Genomic DNA, 14,346 nt, shown 5'->3' on the forward strand with positions numbered 1-14,346 from the left:
TTTCAAATAATATATAATTTCTCTTGATAGTGTTTACTGGAGATTAGAGTCATTTATCCACTTTTTTGAGAGTGCCTGGAATTTTTACATGGAAGTTGGGAAACAATGCATCCTGAATTCAGACTAAAACAAATAATCTAGATCAATGAAAAAACCTCTACATTTCTTGTAGCCCACACTGAGCCAGCCTGGTTCTCAAAGCAGCTTTTGTGTGTATGTAAAGTGCCTTCAAGTCACAGCCGACTTATGGCAACCCCTTTTGGGGTTTTCATGGCAAGAGACTAACAGAGGTGGTTTGCCAGTGCCTTCCTCTGCACAGCAACCCTGGTATTCCTTGGTGGTCTCCCATCCAAATACTAACCAGGGCTGACCCTGCTTAGCTTCTGAGATCTGACAAGATCAGGCTAGCCTGGGCCATCCATGTCAGGGCCAAAGCAGCTTACAAAGGGTAAAATAGTACAGTAAACTGATAAAATTTTAAATCATAAATTCAGCAAGCTGATTGTCCAGAGCGTGCAGTAAGCAGTAGGTATCATGCTCTTGGTAGCTGTACCTGTTTCCTTAAAGCTTCACAGTAGCAAGGGACATGGAAACCGTTTCTCTCCCCTACCCCCTGCTGTGAAACAAAATTGGAATCCTGGTTGTGAGATGGGGGTCGGAAACTCACTTGTTCCACATTTTGCATGGGCTCAGAAGTTTCTGGCAGTGTGAGTTGCTCTGTTGAGTCCAGTCTTGATGGCAACATCACACTTATGATTAACTACATCTGCATTATAAACGTGAAACATTAGACTAATTTTCTGTGAACATGACTTCCCTTGAGGAACTCAGAATTATATTTTTACAAGAGTACCTGAAATCCTTGGCTCTTTTCAGACTTCATCTTCAAATAGTTTGTGGGCATTTCCCTACAAAACAAGCCAGCTTTCATGAACAACATTTCTGCAATTTGAGTAAGGGTAGTACAGAGGGCAGCAATGAGCCTTTAGATTCTTAAATGTGTAGTGTATCTTGCATAGATCAGTTTTTAGTGCAAAACAGCTGACTTGCTTAGTATAAAGAAAAAAATCCCTGTTAAAGGAAGTTTTACTTTATTTCACCACTGACTTTTCTGTAGTTGCTTACTGAACTTTGTGTCTGAGCTTTAGAGATATTGTTTTGACTGTGTTGTAAATTATCAGTCTCTTTAGTCATTACTAAGTTCATTTTTTGTCATGGAACAAAAAAATCCTAGTGTTCATAAAACTAAAGTACAGCACATTGTTTTATATGCATGCATAGAAAAGAATAAGTGGGGCTGGAAGTTGTAGGATTTTTTAAAATTAAAGTTGTATTCTTGGAGCATGATACCAAACTGTATAGGTAAGTCTTCTGTGTAATGTTTCTCTCTAGTGTTCACCATGGCCTGACACACCTACTGCATTTGTGAATAGTAGCCCTACCCCAACTCCGACTTTTTCCTCTACTACACGTACTACTTGCAGTGTCCCAGACAGGTATGTTTATTGACTACAGGGATAAAAATCAGTTATCAGTCTCATTCCAGGGTGGGAAAATCAAGAGAGGAACTTAACATTGTGTAAACACTTTCAGAATTGGGTGCATTCCATTAAGTATGGATATTTGTTCTGGGATAAATAGAACTAGGTGCCCCTTGCCTGTTTTTGCTGCTCTGAATCTTGTTCCCCAAACTGACCCAACCAGTTTACACTAGCCCTATTCAGAGCATCAGATTCTCTCTGTCCCAGCAGAGTAATGCACACGTCAATTCCTCTAGGCCTCTACTGCCTAGACTTGCTGCAGCACAGCAGTCCACACTCCAGTTCTTCAACATACATAAGGAGAGTTAGAATAGGAATACTGCCTCTGTAGAATGTAAGTAGCCCTTCACAGTTTGTCATTTCTTAACACTTGAAATCAATTTATTTAAAAGAATGTTTTATTGAAAATAGGTAGAATTAAGAGGAAATAAATCAAATAATAACACATTGGGTGAGTATACACCAGAAATCAGAATATTTCTAGCAAACACATACAAGTTCTGTTTTTTGTCAGTATCCAGTGCCTACAATGTTTTGGAACTTCTAGACTAAAGAAACTGAGGGACCCTGAACACTTATTACATATTAAACAATTGCTTCCAGACTGCTACCTAATCTCTTCTGTGAACTTGGTACAAGAGATGCTGATATTGCACTTAAATGGCACCAATGCACTGGAGGTAGTTTCCTAAGGGCATACTGGCTAAAACTAAAAAATGCTTTTTGAGCTTCCTGAAGCTCAAGCGGTTATTCAGGGCTAGCAGTTGAAACAGGATTGCAGTTTTAATTTAAATTTGGTTGCCATTGGAGATCAGCTATCTTGTGGGTTCCACAGAGCGCAGTTTTATCCCCCAAGTTATTCAACCTCTGTGTAAAGCCTTTAGGAGAAATAATTTGTAGCTTTGGAATTGGATGTCATCTATATGCTGATGACACCCAGCTTTGTATCTCTTTATGCAAGTTTCCTGGTGATGTGGTAGCGGGCTTGAGCCAATGCTTTTCTTGACTGCTATGGTTAAATGGCTGAAAAGGAACAAAATGAAATTGAACCCAGATAAGGTGGAAGTGATACTGGTTGGAAAGGCAGAGATCTTGAAAGACATTATGCTTCCCACTTGATGGGGTTCAATTAACCATCGCTATTATATTGCAGCTGCAAAAAGTGCTTTCTTCCAACTCCATCTAACCCAAGATGGTCCCTTACCTTGACACAGCTTATCTGGCCACCTGGATCCACACCATGGTAACAATGAGACTAGACTACTGTAATACAGTCTACATAGATCTCCCCTTGAAGTCAACTCAGATTCCATTTGGTGCAGAACACTGCAACTCAGTTATTATCAGGAGCTAGGCAGAGTGTGTGTATTACTCCCCTTCTGCAGTCACTCCATTGGCTGCCCATCAGTTACCAGACTGAATTCAAAGTACTGACGATCACAGTCAAAGCCCTTCAAGGCCTTGGCCTCTCGTATGTGTGGGACCCCACAACAGTATGCTGTATGCTTCACCACAACAGCTTTACTCAATGGCGCAGGGCCTCCTGCAGATGCCACCCAGCAAATAGGCAAAATCAGCAACTGCTTATACACGTGCGTTCTTGGTTGTATCCCCACCTTTATGGAATGGCCTGCTTGATGAGGTCAGAAAAGCTCCCACCCTTCTGGCTTTCTGCAAACTGAGCAAACCTGAATTAGTAAGGAGTGTCTGTTTACCCAAAGAATTAGGGCTGTACTGGAATGAAATGTCTCAGAAAGATGCTTTGGTAAAGGTTCTGCGGACATGTGTCGTACATATTGCCTGTGGTTTATACATATGATCCTACTAAGTAATTTTTGCAACGTTTAACTTGTCATGTTAGTGCCTAAGATTTGTTTCAGCTCCATTCAGAAAGTTGCAATCCTAATCCTATTGCTTTATTTATTGGCTGTCCATCTGGTTGATTTTATTTGACTTACTCTGGGTTATCTGTCTGGAGCCTCAATGAGAAAGGCTGACTAATAACATAAACAAAATAAAAACACAATGAAATTGTTTTTGATCTTGTCTTCTCTTGTTCAGTAATTCATCATCTCCAAATCACCAAGGAGATGCTATTCCACAAGTGTCTGGAGAGGTGAGCACAAATTTCTCATGCTGCTAAAATACACTTGAGTATTCATTTCTGTTGTCTTGAAAAATCTTAAAATTGTACATTGTCTTTTAAAATGTAGGGGTAAGTTTTACTGATTGGCTTGTGGGTTTTTTTTCTCTCCCTAGCAACTTCATCCTTCAGCCACAATCCAGGAAACCCAACAATGGTTGCTAAAACATAGATTTCCTACTTACACAAGGCTGTTTTCAAATTTCTCAGGTATTTTAAAAAAACCTTTGTTTTGTGTATTAATGGTACACAATCTTATGTAAGTTTCAACTGAATCAAAAAGTTCATGAATTTCAGATTTACAAGTATGTTTGAAATACATAGGTCTGTTAGGCCACAGTCCCTTAATCATCTGAAGACAATTTAATAGCACCCCTTCTCATAAGGAGGCCTGTGGATCAGACTATGTACTCCAGCACCCTGTTCCCCAGTGGCCAACCAGATGCCTCTGAGAAGCAGCAAATAGGCAAGGAAGGCATTCCTGCTCTCCATTAATTCTCTTTTTAAATCTGATAGTGGTGGCCGTTATATTTTGTCACATCAAATTCCATAAATCCTGCACTATGTGAGAACTTGAGCTCTGAAACTACTGGTAATGAATGAATGGATGTTTCAAAATTGTAAAATTAAAATTGGATGATTCAAACTTGTAAAACGGATAGATGGCAATTTCACTTCCTTTACAATATCACTTCCTTTACAATAGGTATGATTTTGTAAACCTCAGTCCCCTTTAATCTATTTCAAACGTTTCCTTGAAGGTGCTCCAGTCTCAATTACTTTGCCCTTTTCCGCACTTCTTTACTGGTTTTTAGATAGGGCAGTCTGTAAGCAGCATTCCAAATCCATCAGTACTATAATTTGGACACTGGCCACATTCAGTCCCTTTCTTAATAATTCCTAGCATGGAATTTGCCTTCATCACTATTGCAATGTACTGAATTTTCATTGGGCTAGTCACCACAACCCAAAGATCTTTCTCATGGTGTCTACATGAAAGTAGAATTTTGTTGTTCCATGGGCCTCCTTTTTCTCTTCGATCACATCTCCTTTGCTATTTTGTTGCTCAGACATTCGGTTTGGAGAAATGTTTTTGGAGTTCTTAATCTGCTTGGGTTTTAACCATCCTAAATGTTTAGTGTTATCCCCAAACTCACCTGCCTCACAGCTCTCCCTTAATGCCAAATGATTTTTAATAAATTAAAATGCACAAGTTCCGGTGCAACTCAATTTTTTTCTGTCATTATATTTATGATTCTATAGCATCAAAAGATTATTTTTCTTTACCTTACTTTTTCATTATTGGCATGATTACCAGGGAGGGCCTTCAGTCTGAATTCTTCCCTACCAAGTGATATGTCAGGAATAGGTCTTCCATCCCTCTCTTCCTTCATGCCCCCATCAGGAAAGCCCCAAACAAGCAGATCTGTACATTTCTTTTTGAGTTAAAGTTGCTGCTTGGGATGTTGAACTGGGTTGTATGACTCCTGTGACTTGACTTGTATCTGCTACATTCTCCTCTCTTAGCAACTGCAAGTTTCTTTCCCGTCCCGGAAAGGCTTGGTCCAAACCCCAGTGCAGCTTCTTGAAGTTTTTCTTTAAGTCTGAATAGAGGGGAGAAGACAAAGCATATGTAGTCTTGCCTTAGATCAGAGCTTTTCCACTATGGGAGTGCAAAAGGGAAAGAGGCAAACAGTAGGGAACTGCAGCTTGAAATATAGATTGTGTTGCATGCAGTGACAGAGAAAAAGAGCCTATAACTTTTCAAAAGGTATAGCTTAGTCATTTTCTTATGGGAATCTCTCTAAATACCACTTGGTTGAATGTAGATTTTGTCTGGAGAATTATTGGCAGAATACTTATTTGAAAAAGCTTTGTAAATGACACACTATTTATGGCTGAATCCTAGGTAGGCTGAATATATGCTCAGACTGGATACCTGAGACTGTCTGCATGCAAAGCAGATGATCCGCTGCTGAAGCATGGCCCTTCTCTGAGGTGCAGCCATGGTAGAACATCTGCTTGGCATGCAGAAGGTCCCAGGTCCAAGCTGCATTTACAGTTAAAGGATCTGGTGGTAGATATTGTGAAAGTACCCCTTCCTGGGACCCTGGAAAGCTGCTGCTAGTTAAAGACCACTGTATACTGACCAGATCAGAGGTGTAGTTTCACATGCATGTAGATGAAGTGAATTTGTTTGGCAGTTATGGCTGACCTGGCAGGCAGCCGACTGAGTCTTATCTTTAGACGCTGGACATGCGACAATTGAGTTAGAAAACATTTTTCCGCTGATGCTCTGAAACCAGCAGTTCTACCAAACAGTAGGAGATGGTTGAGCAAGCATTTTCTTTTAGCTGAATGCCATAGGGATGCTGACATAACCTCTGGAAAGCATTCTAGGCAACTGTGGAATTACCAGCTTTTATGGTGGGAAATGAGACAGGAAGGAATCTGGTATGTTCTTTGTTTGAAAGAGTGAACAGCTTACATAAAAACTGTCCATATAATCTTATTTAAACATGTGAGCAAATCTTGACAGTGTGCTTTAAGCCTGGATTCAGATTGCTGTCAGATTGTACAGTGGCAAGAAGGTTGAGTCTTACAGCCGCAAGAGTTTAGTATGCTCAGTATTCCCTAAAACCAAACCCATTATATTGCCAAAGGAGTGAATCATGGCAGCTTTGGTTTTTCAGCAGCTAGGAACTGCTATTCTGTATGCTTTTGTAGGTGCTGATTTATTGAAGCTGACAAGAGAAGACCTGGTACAAATCTGTGGTCCAGCCGATGGAATTCGGCTATACAATGCACTTAAATCAAGGTAAATAGTATCCCGGTATTAACTGTATTTGTTCCATTTGTGTAAGAGTCTGGCATAGATTAGAGGGATTTGGGAGATAATTACTTTAGATTTTCAATTGGCATATGCCTGTGTGAGCTCATGCAGGAGTTGTAAGTACTGTGCTCAAAAGAAGAATGTTTTGTTGTACACCTTCAGGGCAGGCCACAGATATGATGCAGGCACTGATGAGCTCAAAGGTAGACTGTAAGACTGGTAGCAATGCAGTTGGGCAGTACTGATTTCTTGAAGACGGATGGGTTTGTTGCCAAGAGACAAATCTTCTCATTTAGGTGAGCTATAACCAACCTAAAGTTCTTGAGGTCATGGCTACTAAATATTAACAATTGCAGATTTCTAACTATGAATTAAGCTGGCATAATAGATGATGTTAACTTGCTGTTACTTGTGCTACTCGAGTAGTTGTATTACAAAATTGCACCATATATCAGTGTCTTAATTGCTTTAATTTAAATTTCAAGATTAATTCACCAGCATCCGACAATCTCAGTGGTTCTGAGATGAGTCATTAGACTAAACAATCCTTGATAGTTTGCATCAGATTTTTAATAGTATGCAAAGTAGTAAAGAATAGTGTTAAAAGTAAGATAACAGATGGAAGTAGATCTATTATATTCTGTACAGGGATATTTATTTATTGCCTTTATATTCCAGGTCTGTTAGGCCACGTCTAACAATTTATGTATGCCAGGAGCAATCAAGGAGCATACAGCTGGAAAGGCAGCAAGACTCAGGCAGTGCAGAGAGCAGGAATGGTGCAATATACGGTAAGTCTTAGCAATATCTTCTGAAATCCTCTGTCACTACAGATTGGAGGAGTGCCATTTATTCATAAGTTAAAGCCATTTTTCAGTAAGCCAGCACACTATAGGCTCTTTAGGGAGACAAAGATAGAACTAACAAAATTAGTACATGATGGGGGGAAAATTGGAACTATCGGCAGTTTTGAAAATATGGCTTGGATCCTTTGGACATTTTCTGCTAAGAGGCTGATTTTTTTGCCATCCTCCTCCCCCCACCATGCTGTTCTCAGATGTCCCCTTTATTCAGAAATAGCATTTCAGGGGCTATTTTGGGCTTCAATTGGAGGGGAAGTCAAGGAAAATCCACTCCACTGATGGAAATCAACCACAGAATCCAAGCCTACATATATATCGAAGTAGAATTGCAGAAGACTTAAGAGGGGAGTGTTTGTGTTTCCTGTCAATAAAGGAAGAAAAAACAGGAATGTTTAATCAGACTTTTTCCTTGCAGAAAGATAATAAAGCATGTAAATTACAAGCATGTACAGGAACCTAAACGTTTTGGTAGAACTCTACATAGACTTACTGTTTCCTTTAGCAAACCATGGAAGTGCAGTTAACTAGATGTGATTAAATATATAAAGGAATTGATGTTTTCAGCTGGATAAGAAAAAGGGTGACATTTGGTAAGTTTCAGAGGGTAGCCATTTTGGTCTGCAGTAAAATAGTTAGATTCATGTTGAGTACCACTTTAAAGCGTTGTAAGCAGGGAAATTTGCAGAATGGAAGTTTTCTGTTTTCTTGTCACACCTGTACCATCAAACCATGGCTTGAAATATTGCTCTCCCTGGGAGGATGCCTGCCCTGCTTCTTTTAAGTGAAAGAAAACAGTCATGTGGATAGCCATTCAGTGATCGTCCACAGTATGTGTGCTTCACCTATCATGTTAAATAAAAATTCATGAAAGCATTTATTATGAGATGCAGTTACATGGGAGGGCCAGGTTGAAGAATTTAGGATTGAATCCAAGGATTCTGGTGGGTTTTTTATTTAGAATAACATTCTGACACCTTTTACAAAGGGAAGACTGTTTGAGGAACATGGAAAGAATACTTAAAGATCTCTTTATTTTAGTTTATCATGCAATCTACTTGGAAGAAATGGCTGCCTCAGAAGTCACTCGCAAGCTTGCTTTGGTGTTCAATATTCCTTTGCATCAGATTAATCAGGTTTACAGACAGGGTCCTACTGGCATCCATATCATTGTCAGCGATCAGGTAAATCTTACTTTTTCCCTTTTGTTAATTCAGTGTTCTTGAATGAGATTTCTGATCATTCAGATGTGGAGTAAAAGGTTACAACTGAGACCCAGTGCCTTATTTTTTATTCATTTTACTTCATTTGTCTCCCCCAATGGAGAAACAAGGTGGCTTACAACATTCTCCTACTACACCAAGGGCAAACAAATGTAATTAGGGATACAAATTTTGAGGCCAAATAAATTATTTGTAGAATGTGAATCTTTAAAGAATTATAAGACACTTAATATAGCATAGATTATCTTTTCACATAGTGAAAGTAGATTATCTTTTCAGTGTATGCTGCTTAATGTTGACGTGTATTTGAATGAATATAAAATGTATGTAACTGAATTATTTGAATTCTTACTTAAAAGATGCAGTTTCGTGTGTTTTTAAAATTTAATTGTAGCTGTCAACATTATTGAGAGCAAACAGGCAGATGGTGTGCACCCTGTGACTTGAGGGCTGAAGACTGCCACTAGTCCCATAGATGTGCTGCTCGTAGTGGCCCCTAGTGCCACGTTTCCTTACACTGAATAGACAATACAAGGCCTTAGGGAGCTTAAAATGAAAAATATCTATTTGTAGCCATAGCACTGTTGGATTTTGTTCACATGCAGTGGTTTTATTGTGCAAGCAGAGCTGCAGCAGAGATGTTTGGAGGGACAGTAGTAGAAATGAAGGGGAAAGAATCATGAGCCTGGTTCTCAGTGTGGCAGTTTTGTACATGTGATGCCTGTTACTGTGACACACTGCTGTGCATACTGCCAGCAAGACACTGTATTTGTCTTTTTTTTCTAGATGGTGCAGAACTTTGAAGATGAGAGTTGCTTCTTAGTTACCACAATAAAAGGTACGCTCCTTTTAAGATGGATAATGTCTTCAATGTGGAATATGATCTAAGGTTATTCCAAAATAATAGTCGTTGAGTTACAAGGGCAGGGATTCAAACATTTTAAACCGCAACACATTTCCCAGTCCCTTTTGTCATTTTGACTTGGTGTTTGTATGAATAATTGTACTCCAGGGATAATGGTTGTGATATAGAGATGTGGTATCACACTATTTTTGTGAGAGGCCTCCTAAGAGATTTCCTTTGCTACTGGAACTCTCAACCTACACTGGAAACTCGCACATTTTGAAAGCAGTTGATGAAATAGCCACTGAAAGGAACACTGGATTTCCTGTTGAGGAAATCCTGAAGTGGTAACTCTTAACCACTTTGGGGGACAAGTTAAGCAGAGCCTTATTCTTCTTCCCCTTTGGAAGAGTTCTCCCTGCAATGGAATGTATTGCTGACAAAAAAGAACACATAGAAACTAGAGTACATGCAATAAAGACCAGAGCTGTCTGAAATGAATACATAAACATGTCCATACGGCCATGAAAGCTGACCTTGGGTCAGTCACACAATTTTACAGGATTCTTGTGAAAATAGAAAGGGGAAAGAGCTATATATTCCACTCTTGAGATTATTGGAGGAAAGGCATGATAAAACATGTACTAGATTAATGGCTCTAATGCAACTAGAAAGCAACAAGAAGTTGACTTGTACAGAAAGCCCTCCTCATCTGCCATGTTTGAGGTGGGTGAAAGAAAAAAAGTTGTTCACCAGTAGTTGTTGCTGTTTTAATGGGAAGTAGTCCTCATTTTACTTTTGTAGGATGTTTTTTTTCTTTCCTGATCTGTCAAGTAGTGGGCGGGGTCCTGTATTCTGGTCATAATCTCTTCTTTCTTAGTGGGCTTAAGTGAATTGGTTCTTCCTAGCCCTTGTTATTTAAAATGTACCTAGTAGACTTGCAGAAACCAAGCATCTGTTTTGGGCTCTGCTCTGGAGGAGTGTTGGTTTTGACCACCTGGATCAACCTACCTTTTCACCTCCCTACTCCAGCCTGTATTGGTTCCATTGGACTGAGTGTTCCTGCTTTTACTTCAACTCTTGGCACTGATATCTGCTTCTGTGCCTTCAGTTCTGTACATATGTGGTTCTCTTTGAACACTACAAGAATTCTGGTATTATAGAGCATGATAAAACTAGGCAAACATAGGCATGATGCAGGCATTAACACTTGAACTTCTCCCTCGTGAGGCATGTCCGGCATGTGCCCTTTTGTTTTTCAGGACAAAACCATTTTCTCCCACTAGTTAGTGTTGGATGTTCAGTTGCTAGATGAGCTTGATTTGGTCTTGAATTCTCTTGAGTTCTATTACCGATTAATAAGTAGCTCTTGAAATATTTTTATGCTCTGTGCTTAAAATGTGTCTACCGTGTTCTGGTAACTTGTGAAATCTGTGCAGCTTACTTTCCCCACATATACTTGTGCTCCACTATAGTGTGGCTTCTTATCCTCCTATTAGATGGTGAGATCCTGCCCCTCTCACCTTGAAGACTGTCAGTTTTGTCTTAGACACCTCTGTGGTCAATGAGACACTTCTTTTGGGGAGAGAGGCTATTAAAGGTGATATAATACAGATTATTGAGGAAGATTCAGCTATGCCGAACCAGCATGCAGGATTTTCCCAGGATGCATAGGTCCAATAGATGGGAAGCAGCATACTCTTATGTGTTCCCCCATATAGCTGGAGAGATTAAAGTGACAGGAGCAGACACTGATATAACCAGGATTGAGACTGCGATGGGCAGCCATGACGGAAAAGATTTATAAGTGTAACAATGTGTTGCTGGTGACCACGATGCATACTATAGTATCCCCTATGACTATGTATGGGTGTGAAAGTTGGACAATGAAGAAAGCTGACAGGAAGAAGGTAGATTCCTTTGAAATGTGGTGTTGGAGGAAAGTTTTAACAGATACAATGGACCACCAAAAGACAAATCAGTGGGTTCTAGATCAAATCAAGCTTGAACTCTCCCTAGAAGCTAAAATGAGGCTATCATACTTTGATCACATTCTGAGAAGACGAGTCACTGGAAAAGCCAATAATGCTAGGAAAGGTTGAAGGCAGCAGGAAAAGAAGAAGACCCAACATGAGATGGATTGACTATAAAGGAAGCTACAGCTCTTGGTTTTGCAAGACCATGCGCAAGGCTGTTAACGATAGGACGTTTTGGAGGACATTGATTCATACGGTCGCCATGAGTTGGAAGTTACTTGACTTGGCAGCACTTAACACACACACAAGATGGTGAAGCACATGGGGGTACAGTTTTGACTATCCTACGTTCAAACGGGTTTTCTGTGGGGATCAATTTGAATAGCTCTTCAGCTGTGGTTGGCACTGAGAATAGTGGTCCGGAACCCATTTATGGTCAGAATAGCATTCCCTGGATCTGGATCAGAAGGTGACTTTGACAGGGAGTGATGGAGATGCTGTTCCTTTTTGTTTGTTTGCACTTTCCTTGAGACTAACTAAATGTTTAAATTCCCACCTGTAACTGGCTACTATGATTTTAAATTATGCCAGTCTTATTGATACTCATTTTTTCCTTCTACAGATGAAAATGGTGACGGCTTCCATATAATTTTGAAGTGATATTGCCATAACTATGGTGGACTGATATTCCAGTATAGAATGAAGTCATGCTCAAGAACGACCAATTAGCATCCAAGTCTCTTCAGGGATCTGACTTCACCGTATAGAATGTTTCATATTGAAAACACAAGATGACCTTTCTAATGAGCCGTTTAGTAGATGAACTTATCACTGCCATAGCCAAATGTCCTCATAAGAGGTATAAACGCCATGACAGCTTATGTACAGGCATGGAAAAAGCAAAGTAAACAAAGGTGTTTGCCCTTTTTGAAATAAGGCAAGCTATGGCCAGTAGATGCAGTTGCTAGAAGCAGTACTGCTTTCCTGTTACACTGTATCCAGTTTGAATGTAACTTACTCTGGGCATTTACCTTTCTGTGCCAGTTTGTCTATTACTTGCTTGTACCTTATGCTGATTTTTTTATGTTAGCAGAGCACATAGTAATTTGTGTGGAGATAAGTAGTAAAGACGATAGCAATCAGGTTTTTGGGTCTTGAAAGTAAAAGCTGTTAAAACAGCATCCTGTGTAAAGTGTGTATAAGCGTGAATGTAAGAAGTGCAAATGTCAGAGTTGGACTTGGTTAAAGTCCTAGCCAGATGAAAACTAAGCATGCATCAGAATGCATAACCATTCGTACCTACTTGAAAGGATTGGTATAAATCCTGTGAGGTACAATATTTTGCTTTGTAATAGGTTCATTGAAAAAGATCTGCCTATGCATCATGTCTTATAGTTTTTCTATGAAGGACTGTTGCAGTTCAGGTTTTTCATTTTTTTAAAAACTACCTTTTTAAATAATGAGTTGGGACTGTCTCATGGAGAAAAAAGGGAATGACAAATGGTCACCAAGGGACAATATTGAAGCGCTAAACAAGAATCTAGAAATCGCTCAAACAATAAACCTACCAATTGCTGTTCTTAATTATAGAATAGTGTCTTCCCATGATCGCTTCTGCGTATGAACTGTCAATTCCTCCTTTTTTTTGTCTAGCCTCTCACAGAGAAAACATTGTTACAGTGCCTCTTTCATACAACCAAATACTTGATTGGTAGATATACATTGTAATGAATAACTGCAAAAATGTTCTTAAAGATCTGAAGATAAGATGATGGTGTATGTCTGTTCCTGAATTATGTGTTAGAGGTACTTGAGATTTAAAGTATGGCCCTTGAATCAAATAATTCAGTCTTGAATGATATTGTGAAAACTTGAGTAGAAAAGTGGCAGCATGTCAAGTTTTAAAAATTTCATTCCCAGTTAAGCATTCTAGGCTATGTGCTTAGCAAAAAGTTGTAAAGCTTTTTTAAAAAAAAATTTTTTTTAGTAATTTCATGACTTAGAATGAATGCTTGCTTTCCCCCTTCTTGATCTAGACTATTCTGCACTGATGGGGAGAGGGAGTGGTGTTTGTGAACCTAGTTTAAGTATTTTGAGTTTTTCTGCCTATAAATTATTTTTGGTTGTATTGGGGTGTCTTGAATTGAGATGTCGTCTCAGCACCATTTCCTAAATTTGTGGAGAATCTTTGAAAAGTCACTAAATTCTAAAAGCTATTAAGAATTGTATAGTAGCTTGGTTCACTTGAATTTAATTACCGTATGGCACCAGCAAATTGCTTTTGTTTTTAAATGGGATGTACACATTTCAATTTCAGTAAAAACTTTTTCCAGTAACTTGGTAAGTTTATTTTCCCAAATTTGCGTTTGTAAAAATCTAGTAAGTGATACTAGAAATGCAGGTGGTAATAACTTGGAGAAAATATTGCACCCCTTCCCAGCTATACTTTATTGAGCTCTGAATAGGATACAGGTGGATAATTGAGATGATACATACAACTTGGTGGTCTTCAAAGTGTGTTGCTCATAAAAACTTGCAGTAGAAATCAAATTTCCATCTTTTGCATTTGAAATAATTGAAGCAGTCTGAATATGGGCAGCTTTATTTAAATAGTATTCTGTATCAAATTATTTTACTTGGAGCAAGTATTTTAGCTTCCATAAACATTTGACTTATAAAGTCACACATCAACACAATTTGATTTGACAAGCTGTTTTTCATTTACAATGTGATTACCATAGACAGATAGCAAATTTTAGATATGTGCTGCTGTAGAATATTTTACCAGGTGTAGGAATATCCCATTGTTGATGCTCTCCACACAGTAATAATATATAGCCCCGTGGTATTTTGTACATGATTTTTTAGTGTAGTTTGCATTTCAAATCTTGCTCCAAAACAGATTTAACGCCTACTATAAAATTGT

The 14,346-nt window shown here is 38.9% G+C and overlaps 1 protein-coding gene across 3 annotated transcripts in view; it reads left to right on the forward strand.

The window, feature by feature from the left end:
• UBP1 (upstream binding protein 1) overlaps positions 1–12,902 on the forward strand; it is a 29,259-nt gene extending 16,357 nt beyond the window's left edge. For 2 of the 3 annotated variants that reach the window (XM_056857490.1, XM_056857491.1), the window contains 8 exons: positions 1,393–1,496; positions 3,603–3,657; positions 3,801–3,894; positions 6,412–6,502; positions 7,196–7,308; positions 8,419–8,561; positions 9,387–9,438; positions 12,043–12,902. In XM_056857490.1, coding sequence (XP_056713468.1) covers positions 1,393–1,496; positions 3,603–3,657; positions 3,801–3,894; positions 6,412–6,502; positions 7,196–7,308; positions 8,419–8,561; positions 9,387–9,438; positions 12,043–12,080 — 690 coding nt within the window. In that variant the 3' untranslated portion in view covers positions 12,081–12,902. Of the gene's footprint in view, positions 1–1,392; positions 1,497–3,602; positions 3,658–3,800; positions 3,895–6,411; positions 6,503–6,679; positions 6,814–7,195; positions 7,309–8,418; positions 8,562–9,386; positions 9,439–12,042 lie in introns of those variants that run through there. The other variant, XR_008933694.1, reaches the window with a different exon arrangement.
• Positions 12,903–14,346: the final 1,444 nt, after the last annotated feature.

Source organism: Euleptes europaea, chromosome 11 (assembly GCF_029931775.1).
Source record: "Euleptes europaea isolate rEulEur1 chromosome 11, rEulEur1.hap1, whole genome shotgun sequence".
Classification (NCBI taxonomy): Eukaryota; Metazoa; Chordata; class Lepidosauria; order Squamata; family Sphaerodactylidae; genus Euleptes; species Euleptes europaea.